This window comes from Toxorhynchites rutilus, chromosome 1, assembly GCF_029784135.1.
Source record: "Toxorhynchites rutilus septentrionalis strain SRP chromosome 1, ASM2978413v1, whole genome shotgun sequence".
NCBI lineage: Eukaryota > Metazoa > Arthropoda > Insecta > Diptera > Culicidae > Toxorhynchites > Toxorhynchites rutilus.
The window spans coordinates 19,154,312-19,173,760 of NC_073744.1; the positions used below are offsets into that span (position 1 = coordinate 19,154,312).

The following is a 19,449-nucleotide window of genomic DNA, read 5'->3' on the forward strand; positions in this document are numbered from 1 at the left end:
AATATTTTCTAGTTGGAAAACATATTTAAACAAAATTCATATTAATAAAAATGGATTAATTCAATATTTCGCTACGATTCTGAATTTCCACTGTGGATTGTTGTGTTGTGATTGAGATTGTGAATGTTGGTGAATTCACCATAGTTCGCCGGCATCGGTGAACGTGAACGCGAAAACAGTGGTGAATATAGACGTCAAAGTATTTCCCCATTCAGGTTCACGTTCGAATGTCTCAAGGCATTCTGAAAATTGTTGGATATCTTTTCGTTCAATCAGGTCGGAAAACTTTGTTGCTTTAGGCTGCCTCGTGAACAACTGTACTTTTATCCGAATTACTTCATTGTAGCTCGATGTTTATTTGTTTCACGTTCACTGGCGAACATTCAATATGAACGTGAATGCGAACCAGAACATTCTATACACCGCGATTTTCTGGATTGTTTGTTCGCAATGTGGTTCACCGTGAAATGATCATACTACTTCACGACCTGTTCATGCTCACATCCAAGGAAGGTTTTTAGTCAGGCTTTCAACGTGGAAAAAACGCAATGAACGCAGGGTGTCACGATACATATAGTCAATAATGCTATTCCGGGTGCTGGAGGGTCAAATAATGAGTTGTTTTAAAAGCTTAAAAAATGTTTGTATGTATGGGATCAGTTTTTCCTTTTTTTTTTCTTTTTTTCATTTCATTTGGGATTCGAAAAAAATATCTGTATAAAAGCGTGATAATGTCACACCTCATCATAAAATGAAGTTGGAAAATGTTTTTAAAAGGATGAAGAAGAGCATGAACGAGAATATATATCTTTCTCTGCCTGGGCCGTGTATTTGGAAAACTATACGAAACATATGCTTTCATTTCAACGTCTCCTCGCGTATTGCATTTTCTGTTATTTTTCGGCTCATTTAATGTAATAAATCGGGATGCCATAACATTTGCTAAAAATTAACTTTGGGTGTAGAACAAGTGAATTCACAGATAATGTTGAAAAATTGAAAAAGGCATGATCTACTGATCGTAAAAAATTTGTTCAGTCAACATTGAAATACAGGTTTAGCGCAGTGGTACTGACATTTCTGGAGGATTTTTCAATTCAAGGAACCGATACTCACCGATGTCCGTTGTACACGAAGCCCTGCAGCTGGCCGACGAAGTTGGGCATCGCGGCCGTCATCTGGATCTCCTCCTCGGCGTGGAACAGCCCACCCAGGTGCAGCGACTTCACCTCCAGGGTGCTGTGGCGACCCAGGATTGCCTCCGCTGGAGGTTGTGGCATGATCGGTGTTCAATGTGGCGCGCGCGTTGCGTATCGTGTGTAGGGGAGAATGCATTTCATTTGGACCCCACAACGGAAGGGCGGGATGGAATAAATGTGCACATTTTTATGGGTTTTCAAAAAACCCCGGGTGTTCGAGTTCGATGAGCGGCGAGTTCAGCCAAGTTGGGTTCCGGGTTCAGGTTTCGGGGTGGTGATGGTGTGATAGTTTGAGGAGGGAAGACACACAATGAAGTGAAAACGAAGAAAAAGAAGAGATAAAAAGAGAAAAAAGAGGACACATTCTAGTAAAAAAAAGTTGTTTCGTTTCTCCTCTCTGCATGAGAGCTGTGAAAATGCTCAGGCAATCTTGAAAACGGGAGGAAGGGTTTTGGCTTTTTGACGGTTCGGGCGGTTGGAAGGAAGGTGACCAGGGAAGGGTAACATAGGTGTGTGTGGTATGGTGACGGTATTCACCAGACGCACAAAAAGCGAATTTTGTTTTCCGGCTACGGAAACTAAACGAAAAACCGTTTGGCAGTGAAAATAAAATAAATACGGAGAGGAATGGGAGAATTCAACCAAAATTTTTGACCAAAAAGCGTGTGCTTTTCCGGGAACTAATTCTTGCCTTTCGATTGCTTCTGGTTTTAATCGGCATATCATAACAATAATAATAAATGGTGAAAATGGTGTCGACGGCTGATTCTAACGGTGCTTATGTCAAACAAATTAGGGCATAACAACGATATGTTGTGCGACGGGGGGTCTCTAAATTTTGCCACGCGAGTGGAAATTGTGCTTTCGAACGATGTGTTTGGGGCTTTCGTGTTCGTATGTGGGAGACGATGGGAAACGGGGACTCTCTTAACCAAACAGAACTGTGCGCTGGAACTGATAATGTAAATCCTTGTCAAAAAGGAGGTCGGCGATGATGGTGATCTTAATGAGTGAATTAGACGGTAGGTAAACATTAGGAATTGTGACAGATGACGTGCTACACTAATGATGATGGGGGGGAATGGGTTAGACAAAGGAATTTGACAAACACGAACGAGAGAGGTGGTCTGTGGTTTGTTTAGATTGGAATATTTTCACGGATGATGTTCACTAGAGTCGTAAGGGAGGAGTGGTTACACTAAACTTTCTTGCTCAATTTAGGTTAGGATCGGACAGGGAACGTTGTTTGTGGGCGTGAGCACAGCTTGCGATGAGTGTAGAAAAATCAAAAATCAAAATAAAATTCCTTCCGGAGCGTTGAATCTTAGCTTGTTTTCGTTTGGTCTCGGGACGGAATTCGTGGATAATGGAGAGAGTGGAAACATTACATATATATTTGTTCGCTAATATTTTCGTGTTGGATAATTTATAATAGTGAATGTTCAATATTTTTCCATTGCTAACTAACATAACGGTGGATGGTGTATTGCTGATGCTGTCGTATGGAATTTTCACATGCATTTTGTTTTTTTTGAAGAGTATGGTTTTGGGCATGCCAGTGAAGCCGCAGGCAATTTTGTTCAAAGAACTGATAGAAACAAACCGATGAAACCGAAATCGAATAAAATAAGCTGAAAACACAATCATGTTGAACTCAGAATATCAAATTTCCGGAAGGTAGCAAGCAAGGTTTAACATACCGAAGTAAAGTGAGGGAAATTTCGGGAATGGTCGATAATAATAAGAGAAAAAAAACGTATAACGAAGAAACGGGAATTGAAGTCGAACAAACTTATGACAACAATTCAACTAACTAATAACGTTTAATAATTAATACTTGTTCAAATTTTGGTGCAAATAAATTAGCGCCCTGACGTTCGCGTTCATTCTTATTAAATTTACTATTTGTCAATTTTGATCTCATTTCGCAAACTTTCAAAACCGTTGATTAGAATGTCAAAATTTGGCCGATACAGTGATTACCAATGCGTGGCACTTTAGAGTGTAATAATTCTTTTTAGTTGGTTCAATAAATTTGTCACAAAATACGTACGCCGTGTTGTATCAATATTATATTCTTGGTATCAGTCTTTCGACGGTTACGACGGAAGGGGAGGAGATGATCGGGAACTGGGGGGCACTTTCATGAACAGCCATATTTTATAACTGTTTTGGTTCCCAGAATTTTCAATTTGTGAGTCGCTCTTTTGGGGCTATTTTTCTAGGCTCACTGGAAACACGTGTAATGATGACGGGAGGCGGGAAGATGGAGCTGGGACCGGACGGATGGTGAGCTTCTGTCATTTGTATGCGCGCTTGGGACTGTTGAATGAGTGGGCGTATATGGGAATGTGTGTTGAGCATGGATACATGAGGAGGATTCGAATTCAAACATCGGCGGATGAAAAGCGGCGCAAAATGATGAGCGATGAGTATTGTGCGAGATCGGAATGAAATTTCAATTTAAATTTGAAGCGAAATTTATTTCGAAGCGCTGTGCCTTGTTCGTATGATTGTTTTCGTTTTTTTTTAAATTTTATTTTCATTCAGCCGTGTCCTTTCCGAAGCATTGTAGTTTGATGGTGGTTCTTGGATGCGAGAGGAAGAGATTGTATCGTAAAATGTTATGCTCCATCCATTCCATTTAATCCGTATGTTCTGGATATCAATTATCGTCGCTGATGAATGTAACGATAAATAATATCTGTATGCTGGAAGCAAACACAATTTGTTTTTCGGGAAAACAATTTTATCTATTCATGTTGTTACACAATTGGTTTACAAAAGGAGGAATGAAAAATTTCTCTCCGAATGTTGGGTAAACTTTTTCTGCTACCAATTTGTGTTTTATGTCTGCAGCAATTATTGCTTCTCACGCTTGTAAAATATTCTTAAATAGTGTTTATACTCATACAATTTAAGCTATTCATTCCGCCTCGTAGTTCGGAAACAGGCGAGCACCTTTTTACAAAACTATCAGTTTAGCAAATGTCACGTTTTGATGAATTTTTTAAACGTTATCAACTTTGCTTACAAACTTTGAATGTACAGGGTTTTCCATATCGGGTTTCCGAAAGTATACAGCCCTGCGCTGACAACCGTTTGACATAGCTGTTAACCAAAGCGTCATATCGTTAGTTGAATGTCTGCCATTTTACAATATGGATCGTTTTAGCATCGCACAACGTGTTAATTTTGTTAAATTATACTATAAAAATGATGAAAAACCGGCAAATGTTTTCCGAGCATTACGGACGGATTTTGGTCGTCATGGACGGCCTACAGAGCACATAATCGCTAATGTAGTGCGTTAATTCGAACAAACTGGATCCGTAGCGTATATTGTGAAACCTGTGCATCATCGTAATATGCGTTCGGCCGAAAATATTGCTGCTGTTGCTGCCAGTGTGGAGGATGACCCGAATGTTTCGATTCCAAGGCGTGCTCAGCAATTGGGCTTGTCAAACACATCATCGTGGTGAATTTTGCATTTGGACTTGCACCTACATCCATATAAAGTCCAACTGGTACAAAAATTAGAGCGTGGTGACCATGGAATGCGTCGGGCATACGTCGATTGGGTGAACGAACAACAGCAGCAAAATGCTGAATTTTCGCATAAAATTTTCTTCAGCGATGAGGAACATTTCGAGCTCGGTGGCTTTGTGAACACCCAAAATTTCCGTATATGGGGCTCAGAAAATCCACACGTGATTGTTAAGAGGCCATTGCATCCGCCAAAAGTCGCTGTTTGGTGCGCATTATGGTCTAGTAGAGTCATCGGGCCGTATTTCTTTGAAAATGAGGACGGCGAGACGGTAACTGTGAATGGTGAGCGCTATGGCCGCATGTTAACCGATTTTTTGACGTGGGACTACGTCTAACCGGAATATATGGAGGGTAAAATGAAAACCTAAACACAGAACATGCAGGAAAAAATGAAAGATTTCGAATGCTTATAGCTCGAACATTTCGTACTGGATAAGAGAGATGTTTGCATCAATTGATAGGGAATATTTCTACGCATCTATCGCAACTAACAAAATGTTGTTTTTCATTAGATAAACAATTGAATAACTGTAAAATATTAGGCGTTATCTAAACGCCCTAACTGCATCGTTTTGATTGGCCCGATTTACGGTTTCCCTAACACAGCCATCAAAACCAAGCAGCCTTGGGGAAATCGGCATTGCAAATACATGAAAGTAGGGGGACTTTTGTTCTCATCGAAAAATGTTCCCTAACACAGACTTTAAAACCAAGCAGCGAAATCGGCATTGCAAACACACGAAAGTAGGGGGAGCTTTTGTTCCCACCGAAATGTGTTCCCTAATAGAGATTTCTAAACCAAGGTGCCTGGAGAAATCGGTATTTCAAATTCATGCAAGTCGGGGGTATTTTTGTTCCGACTGGAATGTGTTTCCCTAACACAGACTTCAAATCCATGGAGCGTGGGGAAATCGGCATTGCGAATTCATACAAATCGGGTGTATTTTTGTTCCGATTGAAATGTGTTTCCCTAACACAGACTTCAAAACCGAGGTTTCTGGGGAAATCGGCTCTGCAAATAAATGCAAACTGCGAGTACTTTTGTCCTCGCTTGCCTTTGTGCAGAGTGGAATATGTCTGTCCTAACATGATCTTCTAAACTTAGGAACCTGGGAAAATCGTGCAGACACTAGAAGCGAATGAACTTCCCAGTTTCAAGCAAATTCGAGATTCGAGAAGTAGCAAATTTCGCAAATATTGTTCTCACGAGAACAGGAATGAATCATGCAACTTATCAGACCTTTTCAGGGCCACCAAAATATTTTTTAAAGACTTATTTTAAAAATTTCGATGTACTATCCATAACCAAAAAAAACGAATTCATTTTATAATTTTTCGATGGAAGTGAGCTTCTGTAAATTCTGTGGCGTGCATGGATTTATTGGTGATGATGATGATACTTTTTTAGGCTCTGAAGCTTTCTCAGTTCATTAACCTCTAGCCTTTAAAAAAGATCAATTTGGATATCTAAACTAAACACTTGGCCTTGAGAAAGGCTCTTTGGAAAGCCTTGCTGTCGCTGCCAACTGGTCGCTAGCAGGGGATTAATGATAAATCGTGAATGACTTATTAGTGGCTTTTTCCGATCGATAAATTGTTTTCCGTGAAGTCTATCATTACTTCCGGGATGAAAAGGCGTCAAAGTGCAGCGCATTTCAAGCCGAATGGTAATTACTGACTTGAAAACAATAGCTTAAGAATTGCTTTGAAAGCAGACTATTGAAATCGCACAAATCTGTATATAAGCTGGGGCTCGCTCGGAAACCCATTTAGTTGCGAATGTGAAGCGAGTGTAGAATGCTTTCGCTCGCTCACCAATGCATCAATCACCAATGCCCTTCTCTCTCAATAGCATTTCTTTTCTGCAACCGGACTGAACGGAGGCTATAGCGAAAAAACCAAGTATCGATGATAATAAGGAGCAACAGTGCCAATTTTGAATGTTCACGAAAGCTTTGCGTACATTGGTGCGGATGCTCACATGGGTTCTGTACATCGTCGGATTTCATACCGTTAGGTGTAGAGTTTGAGTCACACGTAAAGGTTGTTGATTTTATACGTGACAAAGATATATAATGGTGATCGTTGAACAAATATAAACTCGTGTGTGAAGGCAGTAAATCTCTAGAAGAAGAGATACATACTGACAATGAGAATACACATCTCGTGTATTTTCACACGAGAACAAGAAACAAATATTTTTCAACCATCTTCAGTTGCTTCTACAAAGCCAACCATCGATCCGTTTAAGAACCACCAGTCAGTTTGAAAGAGTCGAATTTTATGTTCTTCCTTGTATCAATTATAATTCAACACTTATACTCATCCACTCACACACTTTCAAAATATCCATTCATTCAGTGTGATTTGATTCAGACGCAACTTGAAACAAATCATTACAAAGCCAACGGTAGTTCTACGTCCATCTTGCGGTTATATCACAGATATAACCCACCTCTAGTATTCTGTTGTTGTTCTGAGTGATAGTTGGTGAGTAATCAACAGCACATGTTAATTCTGAGCGTTAATTTGAAAATCTACTCAAATTGGCGTTCTATTGCATCGCTAATCTTTCACGCCCTCTGTGAAAGCATTCATTCATCGGTCCTTGTCAGTGCTGATAAATGTTTGTAGTAAAGAGTTGAATTTCTATAATGTTTATTTCTCGTCGTTTCTAAAATCGTAGTTCTACGTTAACGTTGCGGACATACTCTGGACATCACCCTTTTGACGTAGGACTACGTCTTTCATTTCTATACTGGGGTGTAAGTTCAAAGTTTCGAAAACGAAAGCTTTACGCCGGAGATCGAGATTTTGAGCGTTAATAGCTTAATAGTTAATAGCGATAGTGCTCCCTTGGCCGAGTGGTTAGCGTCATAACTAACATGCCGGGTGTTCGGGTTCGATTCCCGTTCTGGTCGGGGGAATTTTTTGTCAAAGAAATTTCCTCCGACTTGCACTGTGATCACGCGTATTCTAGAGCTTGCCACTCAGAATGCATTCAAGGCGTGTTATTTGGCATAGAAATCTCAACTAAGTACTAATAAAAATGACGCAAGTAATACTACGTTGAGACGGCGAAGTTCCTCTAGGAACGTTAGTGCCATTGAAGAAGAAGAAGAAGAAACTCCTAAACAACTGAACGAAATGGTATGATAAACATTTCATTCGAAAGATAAAATGTCTACGCCTAATATGCTTGTTACATTTTGATCCAAAAACTTAACATTGCTTTCAAAACAGGCTATTGAAATCACACCAATCGGTATATAAGCGAGTGCCGCTCGGAAATCCACTCAGTTATGATTGCGCAACGATTGAGGTACGATCACTGGAATGGATGGATATTTCCCTAACACAGACTTCAAAACCATGGAGCCTGTGGAAATCGGCATAGCAAATTAGAAGCAAGCAGCGGGAACTGTTGCGCTTGTTTGCGTTTTTGCATCCTGGACCGTTTAAAAAAAGAGGTGGTATTGAAAGTCGCATAGGAGACCATAACAGTCACGTTTACCATTGCACCTCCGACGCCAACAACTGATTATTCATGTGGGCTTACTACACAACTTTGCACTTCGCCATTTTCATTTGTATCAAAGGTTGCATTTTGAATACAACAGCAAATCTTTCATTCGAATATTAACTGCCCGAATAAATGAATGTTACAATCCACTTAGAAAACGACGATTGAAAACTTCGCTGCAATGTCAAAAATGAGACGAATGAACGTTAAGCGAAAGTGTTAACGTTAAGCGTAGGGGAGGATAGGGTAAAACGTCCATTTAAAGCAAAAGGAGATGAAAAATGTATTTTACTACATATTTCAACATTTCTTCCCTTTACAACATAGCCACATTTGTTTTCTTTGTAATGAAATAAACTAAAGTGATAACGACCAACAAAAAATAACGAGAATTCTAAACGCATTCGTATTACGCCATTCCGAAAAACGAGGTAAGACGCCCTTATGCGTGTCCAAAATGCACCACAACGGGTCAAAATGTCAAACGACATCTCGTTTCTTTTGGATAATTCTTGATTCACTGTTTCTAACTTCCGTTTTCGATATATTTCTGCCAGTTAGAATCGTCAGATGGCATCAAGTTTTTGAGGCATTTTTGTTGTCGAACATCGAAAGCGCCGAAGAATTTTGAATGCAATATTTTTGTTTACAAACGTATTGTTATGTGCCGCTGCTTACAAATATATTGCTACGTGCCGCTATTCACAAATATGTTGCCAGACTTTTGGCTTTTATATTGATTTTGATATTTGTATTATTCGTAGAAGGATTTCAGTAGTCAGTCATTAAAATAATTTTTGCTCGTTCTGGTTTTCATTACATAATACATGAAAAGATATAAGAAAATGGTTTTACCCTTTTCAGAAATCATCTACGCATAAAACAATTGCAGTAAATATCTTAATGATTTGACAAACACTGACACTGACTAACTCTTTTTTAACCTACTAACGACCAAGCTGTAAATTTTTTTTTTAACAAAAGCCATTGATGTGATTGTAACATGCTGCTCACTCTCAGCTCTCTAGAGCACTGAGAGCACAAGGCAGACAATCGGATATCCCCGTCCGGGATATCTTAGGTAGCCGTGATCCTGATCTTCTGCTTCATCTATACCTGTTCCTCAGAAACGCCGATGTCAACGTTTAATGATGTTTCCTTCGTTGTGTCCCTGTTTCATATCCCTCCTATCCGATCTATAAACTTTTACTTAGTCGCGGCAATACATACACACACTCTTTACAGATACACGGGCCAAAGGTTGTGCAGTCCACTGATGATTCAACAAGAGCCAAAGGTTGTACCGCTCATGACAACTCTACACGAGCTGATGATTGCGCCGGCTAGTGACCATTCTATCCTGGATTCCTCGAGTCGAGAAAGACGCACCACGCTAGATATGGGGTACAGACTAGGGGGGCGTTGCTGATTAATGGTCAGCTGCATCCCAATAGGAAGTATCCCGTGTCGGGCACACGTACAGAGCATTGGAGACAGCAACATCCCAATTACGAGAACACTTGTAATACTAACCTCGAGCCGACCGCGAGTAATCGGTTAAATATTACTAACATTGATAATAAGAAAAATTGTCAAAATATTCAACTCCGGCCCCGTCAGGCTAACGCCATATGAGCCTTGATAAAAATATATATTTTGGAAAATTGATGTAATTTTGAAGAAATCCCAATCTTCAGGAATTATTTTTGTTCCGTTCTTCCATTTCCCGGAAAAATACAATAAATCAAAAAAGGGCCAAACAAAAACATTGGTCAAAACCTACATTTTTGTTTTTGTAGGAGGTTTAATCCAATGGTTCTTTTCCTACATCACAATGCGTGATCTTTTATCAAAGTAATATTGTAGAAACGTTTACAAATTTTTAAATTTCGTAAGGTTGTGGTTTTTGTTAGGTTATGTGAGGTTATGTAATTTCCGCACATAGTTGCTTTAAACCGATTTTAATGCCTAATAAAGTGATACAAGTTTCAATGAAATTGACAGTAGGTGGTAGCTAATAGACTAAATTATCATTTGATGTCAAAACCTTACCATTTGGTTGCTTTCCAAAGCTTTGAAAAATTATCGAGGTTGCTGTTCGTTTTTTCGAACGCTTGACATAAAACTGGCAGATACAAACAAATTAAAACATCAACCGTGGGGTGAAGGTTAAATACGCTGGAGTAGTAAACCTTTTTTGGTGCCCCGAAATATGTCGCCATTGAGCCGTGGCTGTCGATAGAGTCTTCCCATTCAAAGTTTGCTTGCAAACCGTATAAATATCAACGATTTTTGCGCAGCGCTGGGAAAAGTCATGAATAACAATGTGGTCAGCATGAAGGCGGTGGAGAACCACCTAAACCCCTTTTTCATTCGAAGGCAAAGCCACATTGTCATCGTGGGTTGTTGGTTCCATTTTTGTTTTATCTTACCTCGGGCAGCTGATGGAAAAAAAGCAAATTTGCCCAACGCAAAATCGTCGCAGAATCTCATTTTGCAGTAAGAAGGGTGGTCTCATTATGACATATGCCTTCAAAAAAAAAAAAAGGTTGCCCACCACATCTAAAGCCTTTCTGGTTATTCTTTTGTTTCGCGCTGTCACCTGATATAATGGGCACATTTTCCGATCGAACAGACATTTAAGAAGCTGATACGATGCGAAGCCATGGAAATTATGTCGTTTAGAAATATCCCATTAACACATTAATACAAAGCGGCGTGAGCTTCGGCATGATTTTCATTTCGCCATTCGTGGGTCACAATTTCGGTTGGAACTTATTCACGGATTGATTGAGAAAAATGGTTATTCCACGGCAATGTGCCGCACGGCCCGCGCGTATCATGCGTATCCAATACAATTTTATTTTTTGCCTGTATCCTGGGAAGAAGGCGGTTGAAAGTGGGCAAATAAAAGCGCGATGTAATAGCCGCACCACAAAAAAGGGCCTAACTTATTTTTTTCTTGCCGTTTAGTGGTCCACACGTTCGAAGCCCGAACGGCGGTCCACCCTTGAATGTTCAATGGCCTGCAAAAGAGATGGTAAATTGGAGCAAATAATAACACGATAGAATCTTGTTAAATGAAATTAGCAGAGAATTGCTTTTGAGAATCTTTTTATTGGGGGGCGCGCGCACTCTTGAGGAAACGAAATTTATGTCGATGGCAACACTGTGTGTGAAATTTGGGTTGGCGCGAGTCAAAGCAACCCATAATCTGTGCTTGAACAATAATGGAAAATCCAATCCGTTGTTTTTGTATCTCTCCCTCTCGTTGAATAAGGTTGAAGAAAATTTGGAGGCGAAAGGCATGGTGTGCATTTATCGCAGTCATCGCATGGCTGAACGAACCAACAAACAAATATTACAATTATTCCATTCCTCCGCGGCCGAGGACAATAAAAGGATTTACTAGACCAATAATTGTCAAAGTGTCATTAAAATGATCACATGACCATTCAATGACAATATATCAACAGTGTACACACTAATTTTCATGCTCTTTGATTCGGTGTAAATTTCTCCACTGACAAGCGTTTCAGCCCTTCGAAGACGATTTAATCTAGTGAAATATTGCATGTAAATGTAAATGTGATGTGGGTTTGTGGTTTTTATTTTAACAAAATGAGATGATTATTTTGCGCGATTCTTTCATCGACATTCTTTTGTCTGTTTGAAAGAAACGTAAGATGTTTGAAAGCAACGAAAGATGGGTAAAATGAGTTTTTTTTCGGAAGGTTGTCGTATTTTCCTAATTCGGGGGAAATTGGGAACAATGGGTTGCGTTTGTAATTTTTGTTATGTTGTTTGGGAAAAAAGTTAGACCGTAGTATAACACCGATTGTTTTCTTTGTTTTTTTTCTCTTCGCTTTGTTTCAGACATACTCGATCGATACCAATTCAGTTATTATTATTGATTTATGTATACGGATCAATTTTGAGCTCCGGAGAAACGGTTGGGAAGCGTTCTCCGCAATATTTTTTTTTGTTCATCAAAAAAGAGAAACGACACGTCACGACACGTAATAGGGCAAAATATGGTGCTGTTGATACATACATAACATACCCCTGACGGGCGCTGCCCCGTCAACTTGCAGTCGGAGATTGGACGCACGTCTCGAGAATCTAACCGTGTGCCAGTTGTTGTCGTTGAGGACGCCCTGGCCGGCCAGCAGGTTCTTTTAGGTTCGGAGACGCGCGGTCACGAAACGATGTAAGATTTGGGTTTTTATTTTATGTGAAGAATAAAAGAGTTTTGGATTGATTATATGAAAGAGCAGAAAAAGAAAAACACTTTGAGGTTCTAATCTACGTTTGAAACTGAGAATCAAGTATTGTTAGTTGTGAAAAAATGTATGTTTTCAAGTAAGAGTGCATGATTACCTTCTCGCGTTCACCAAGCCTTACGTTTGCCCGAACACGACCCGCCACCAGACCTATTTCGAGTCGATCGGATGAGCTCGACTCCGCGCTGGTCAGCAACAGTAAACCAGCCGGCCGAGAAGTCTTGAAGCGTATCACCAATTCTTCCGTTTGCGTGCGAGTTCCCTGGCTACCACCGATCCAGATGGCCATATGTTGCGATCCGTTGAAAGCCAGCGTTGCAGACTCCCGTCCACAGGTTGGACCGGTGAAAAGGGTTGCCGAACAATCACACAGTGGGCGATTCCATCCTTCCGTACACTGTCCACCATTTTGACAGGGCGAAACGGAACCTCCACACTGATTTGCCACTACATGGCAGGACGGTTTGATGGCTCCTTGAAAGTGAAAACAAACAGAACAACCCATTAAATGATCCGTTGGACATGAGGCCCGGTAAAGTTATATTCAACTGAGGATAGTCAAGGGATTATGAAGAAATTCGCCTTCGCATTCAATTGAAAATGAGATTTGGCTTCTTCCAGTAGTTTCTCCGTCAACATGACTCAACAGTCATTCGGGCGTTTAGTTGCTATCTCACTCTACGACTCGACTATATTATTTCATTCTTCCTCGTCAAATGGACTTCAATGCATGTTGAAGTGATTCCTCCTAAAATTAATTCGTTTCTCTCTTTCATGTACAGTCACCTCACAGTGATCCATCCACAGTTATGAATCAATATTGACTTCAAATATAGTTTAATGCAAAAATTACCATTAAATTTTATCATATTTTTTTCAGTGCAGATCAGTTATCAATGCACCAGCATAAACATTAAAACTTATTTTGACTGCAGCTCAATGTCCTGGGAAAAGGTAATGAAGATGGTGGTTTTTCGAGCGACATAGCATGCGCTGCCATAACTATTTCTCGAATAGTTACGTCAGTCGTTGTGTTTATATTTGATTGCCTACCACATCCGAGATGGAAAATGAAAGGTGGGAAGATTTTTAAAATTTGTGACGTCACAGATTTTGTTTATGTATGTTACTTTTCTTATAATAGCCCACTACATAGGAAAAGTGTTGTTATTAGAAGTAAAAATAAGCAAATTAAATGAACGATCTATTTTTTTCCCTAAATCAATGCTAGCGTTCAAAATCATAAGGTCCCAACATTCTAACAGAAACTGAAATTTCAATATTTTTGAAGTGTTCTAAACCTAATTTCAATACAATTTTACTTCTCGTTACGTCGACCAAAAACGTTCACGAACAAAGTCAGAGTTACACAGTCTTTTGTTCCTTTGACGGATAAACATTTGACAGAGCATGGGAAAAAGGTTGCAAGTTATTTCATGTAAAATGAACGTGAAAATTAATTTAAATGACTTAACTTAACGTATAACTTAGATTGAGACAAAACGTTTTCCGCTTGCGTCTTAGTTTTAGACGACTGAAGTTTTCAGCACCCTAATTGTGAAAAAGTAATTACAATTGCTGACAAAGGTCAAACTTCCATGAAGTTACTCTTGAATCCATACATAGTAGACATTAGAATACTATTTCTGAAATCAAAGAAAAAATTAAACATTTTAGTTCGTGATATGTTCTGATTTTTTCCATAATGCGAAAAATATGATTTGGAAATTCGTAATTAGCTTTTGTATATCATCCTCTTTCAACGTTATTCGATGACACATTCAATTTTGTACCATTTGAGTAACTGACTGGTATGCCTGGTATGTGAACTTCCTATCTTCCTGGCTACTAACACAATCAAAATTTAACACAACCAAAACCCGTGAATCTTCCCACCTTCTATTCTTCATCTCGTACCACATCCATGTGAAAATGCTGTTTTCAGTATGTGTTTTATCAATTAAAAACATAGAGAGGAGATCCCGCTGATTATGGGTATGATGTGACAGTGTGCAGTGGATATTTGTGAAATAATATCGAAATCGAAATAGACACATAAAAGCGATATTTTTGTGCGCAAACTGCTCTTTACTTCTTTTTACCACATAAATAAAAGAAATAAGTTACAATACAATTACCATCTGTTCGAAAACAAACAGTTGCAAGATTTCATGAGAGTCATCATGAAACATTGAGTATTTTGAACATTTGTTTTGCTTTTTGCATATACTCTTTATATTGAATACAAAAAATTACGACATCATATTTTGCTTGCCAATACAAATATAATTCGCCAACTGCTTCACCTCGATATGTATCTCATTGACTGCAGCTTATGTTTCACGAAATGTGAAAAACATCCGGTGCTTCACCTTGCTTCTTAGTTTGTTTGTGTTTTGCTGTCTCGCGCAACGGAGGTGATCGGTGTTCATAAGGGATTTTCAGTGGTTGGATGCTTGCAAATTTATAATAACATCAAATTTCATCAATTAAAGGTATGATTTATCAAAATATAGTACTGTATCAACGAATTTTATAAAATAAATGCCGATTTTATGCGAATTGGATATGCTCCATATATGGGGCGAAAAATGGAATGTGCACAATTGTGGATCATGCAAATTGTTTTGGTTTTGTATTAGATTTAAGCCCGGAACTTTCCTGTTTTCTCAATTTGCGCTCTATATTAGCAAGAATGAAGACCTCCCAGACCCGGAAGCAAGGAGCTTCAGCAATATTCGGAAAGCATCGAAGAAATTCGACGTTCCGTTTACAACACTTTATAGGCGTGTAAAAAACGAAAAGAGGAAGTTAAGTCCGCAAGAACGCATCAGAAGCTGGGTCATTTATGTGGCTAAGGCAGGGTTTCTCATTTTTGAGGTTGATCTTACGCACACCGTACATGATTACGCGGATAAAATCAGAAAAAAAAATCTATGTACTTCAACGTTATAGGCAAGAATTAGAGCCACCGGTATTCAGTAAGACATCCGGCATTTAAGAAAAAGCTGGTAAACAATCTTTCAAAGGCTGGTGCGTTGGTGATAGAAGCTCAGTTGCGGAATTGGTTAAGTAAAGTGGAAGATTTGCTTCATACGGATTGCATCGACATGGCTATTTTTGATGACCCTGACCGTATTCTTAACTTTGACGAATCAAGGTTTGAATTAGTACCAAAGCGTTACAAAGCATTGTGCTCAGATTTAGAGAATATTTATCTCGCGACGAGTAATTCAGAAAAAGAAAGCTAGGAGTACTACTGTAGGTGATTTGATACCACCCATGATTCTGCACCCTGGAAAACGCATAAGCAGCATAAGTGGATGGTCACAGGAATTTTTTTGGCCCTTTCAAGCAAATCTGGACCAAAGTGGTAGGAGAGTATTTCATTAGTAACAACGTGTCAATAAGACTAAATTTGGAACTCTACTGCAAACCGCACATCAAAATTTTACCAATGCCAAAGAATGTCTCAAGAAGCGTTTCCAGCTCTGCGGTCTTGCTAATGAATCGATGCGATGTTCTGATACAATATTGACTATGGGCAACAGAAATATAGTCAGGAGTATGGCTCCATTAAACTTATGTAACTGAGCCTGTAAAAATAAACGAATTAATAAAAAAAAGTTATGTTGACGGTGAATACCGAAGTGGTACTAGTCGAAGCGACTGAGAGGAGAGTCGATTTTCACTTTTCATCTCATCATCTTCGACATACGCAAAAAATCTCACTAACCTGAATCTTGCTGTCTTGCGTATGCCGCGATATCGATCGGCTTCCCGGACAGTACCAGATCCCGCAGACATCCGACGAAACCTTGCCGCAGCGTGGCCGTCCAGATCGCCGGAGGTATCACCACGTCGGCGTACGGAGGACCAATCCCGCCCAAATACATCGGGCTGTCCAGCTCGAGTTGGGTCGATTCACCTGGCGTTCGGAAGTCGTTCCACTGTCCATCGACGCCAACCTTCCCGTCGCGACCACTTCGTCTCAGTGACAGCTCGTGCCACACGCCATCGTCTACTCGGCGTCTAGACGCCCGCACCTTGACCGCACCCGAGCCCAAATCCATGTGGATGTAGATATGTCCATTCAGTAGCTCGACCGCGAAGAAGTCCGGCTGTAAAAAAGGCAAAGACAACAAACAGTCATGTTCCTCAGTTGGGGCCAGAACCAACAACGCGCTACTCACCCGCGGCTGTCGCGTCACGGTGTTCAGGATAATTAAACCGTTCGGTTCGTTTGTGCGGAATTTGAACGACAGCATACCTTGCTTCGAAACATCCCACGGGGCCAGCATCTGTGTAACGAATCGAGGGATAAATTAATTAAATTTTATTTTATTAAATATCGAAAACTCTTTCACGCATCCGGCACCGAAAAATGGACCGAAACCATTAGACCCTCTGTTTATGACGGTATTTATTTTTCCGTTGTTTTTCCCCTCGAACGGAATTTCCCGCTTCCAGTTTGTTGGTTCGTTTTTTTTGCGACGCCGAGATGATAGCGGGGCAAATAAACTCACATTTCACCCCACGGGAGCCGGCCGATTCCTAAGGATTCTGACTTTTGCTCGAGTTTGTTTGCTCAAACGGGTCGGTCCAGCTGAATGTGCTTCCGGCGTGCGAGTTGCGTGGTCTTTCCAGTTCCGCTGAAATATTTATTCTTTTTGCTGGGAGGGGGGAGAGGAAAGGGAGGGAAATCAGCAGGGTATGTAAATGTAATTTTATCACCTGGCGTGCGCGTTCCCGTGGACCTCCGCAACTTTTTCGTCGGGTAAAACTGGACAGAAACTCTGTACAGAGGGCCAGACCAGAGTTTATGGCCCTAAGTTCCGTGCAAAGAGGTTCGGCCGGATAATTTATTTATTGAAATGTACAGCGGTGGGTAATTAGCATATATTTTCAATGTTTTGGCGTCGAACACGAAACACGGGGTGTGTTCGTTCGCCAGGAATGTTTGTTTGTTTGGTAGTTGGTACTGGTAATTAATTTTATCTGCACCACCTTGATTCGATCTAATTCCGGCTAATGTGTGTATGTTTTTTTTCGGTAAAAAGCACGGTTTGAATCGGATTCAGTGCAGTTTTTAACATAACATTTAATCGGGGTAAAGTCAAGGTGAACTAAGTGACATTTTTTAAAAAATAAAGCCAGTTAGAATTTGGTCGCATAAAGTACACCCAAACTGTTGGCAGAAAACATTTCATTTTCGGCAGAAATGATACCATTTAGTGTGCTGGAGAGTCAAATGCGCAGATAATGAGCTGTTTTAAAAGCTGGTTTGTATGGATGCGTGCAGACATCTCTTTCTGTTTTCTTTTCTCATTTCATTTGGGATTGTGCAAAAAAAAAGTCCATACGACGTCAACGGGGATCGAAACCAAGGCCGGCTGGAATGCAAAGCTATTTTACACGAACACGCTATCCACATGGCTAATGATGCATCAGCCAATGTTCAGCAAATACGTGATAATATTGCACCTGATTATAAAATGAAGTTGGGAAGTGTTTTCTAGGAGTAAAAAAGGGGCGCATGAAGAAGAACAATATCTATCTCGGTCTTGGCCGTGTATGTGGCGAAGTATGCGGAAAGCTTATCTGTCTTTTGATTCGCTTGCTCGCTAAATCTTATATTGATGTACCATGTATATCATACAAATGCTTACCAGTATTTGTGAGTCATGATATTTTCTGTTTCGTTATGTCTCATTTAATGTCATAAAACGGGATGCTTTCACCGAACTGTACTGTGACTCGCCATGTTCTTTTTCGCCAAATCCCACAAGTAGAGCCCAGGATTGTTGTGGACTGCTCAAATCACCTTCACTCGTAGATTCCGGTCATATTTTCCACCTCTACGCCTGATTGGTTTCACCCGATCCAACGTAAGGGTCTCTCGGTAACGTTTGAGTGTGGTATTTACAGTCGATATTGTAAATTTCAGGAATTTATCGATCTATCCTCCTGTGCAGAATTTTTCCCGCCTTTTGTATTCCATCGTCGATAACTTTTATAATAACTAAATAACAAAATAACTAATAATATTATCCAGTTTTACCCAATTTTTTTAAATCTGTGCTTCAGTTTTGCCCATTTGATGTAAGATAATTAATAATTTCATTCGCTATCCAACTCTTGACGAGTAAAGTTCAGTGTCGGTATTGTGCGTTGCCACTTTTGCTATTGTGCTATTGGTACGAGTGTATCGTGTACGAGTGAAGGTCATTGCTGTCCGCGACCTGACCTTTTGTGAAGTGGAACGAAGGAACAAAGGAAGCAGCGCTCTTGCAGCGAGCCGGATTGCGGCTGTTGAACTGATTCGACATAACGGGATCGCCATCGCGTGACTGTCGCAAACGGGATTCATCATCACGTGGCTCCGTAAGCTATTCTTGCGCTATTGTGTTGTCTCCGTAGCGCGTAGCCTCTGTCTCTCCCTGATTAGGGTAGTAGAGTGCACTATTGGAACAACTTTTATATTAAGGTACACATATTTATTATTAATATTACTATTCAATTATTTGTTCATTGTTTAATTATATTATCATAATTTTTTTTTGCTATTTTTTTTTGAGATTATTGTTAAAATCAATAATAAATTAGAAATAAGACAGAAATTTTTGTAAAATGGAGAATAGTGGAGGATCTCCAGAGATGGAGATCTCCGATAATGAATCTTATACAAGATCTGGGAAAAAACATAAACGAGTCCCTCATAAGGAAGATAATTCTTCTGGGGACGAATCCGCTCATCCTACCAAGCCCCCCTCTAAGAAAATGGCAAGCCTCCCTTCTCAACCCACTGTTACTTCCACTCCCCATCTCCCATCATCGATTTCGCTTCCCCCTTCTGATGCTTCCGATCCAACCCAATCCTCGTCCTCATCCTCAT

General features: G+C 40.0%; 1 protein-coding gene across 15 annotated transcripts in view; it reads right to left on the bottom strand.

Annotated features, from left to right (window-relative positions):
• The window catches only part of LOC129762599 (neurexin-1), a 257,329-nt gene that overhangs the window by 18,804 nt on the left and 219,076 nt on the right, over positions 1–19,449 (bottom strand). For 12 of the 15 annotated variants that reach the window (XM_055761047.1, XM_055761038.1, XM_055761121.1 and 9 more), the window contains 5 exons: positions 16,748–16,855; positions 16,291–16,675; positions 12,652–13,028; positions 12,326–12,446; positions 1,117–1,264 (listed from right to left, as the gene is read on the bottom strand). In XM_055761047.1, the coding sequence (XP_055617022.1) occupies positions 1,117–1,264; positions 12,326–12,446; positions 12,652–13,028; positions 16,291–16,675; positions 16,748–16,855 (1,139 nt within the window). The remainder of the gene's footprint in view (positions 1–1,116; positions 1,265–12,325; positions 12,447–12,651; positions 13,029–16,290; positions 16,676–16,747; positions 16,856–19,449) is intronic. The other 3 variants (XM_055761136.1, XM_055761081.1, XM_055761065.1) reach the window with 1 other exon arrangement.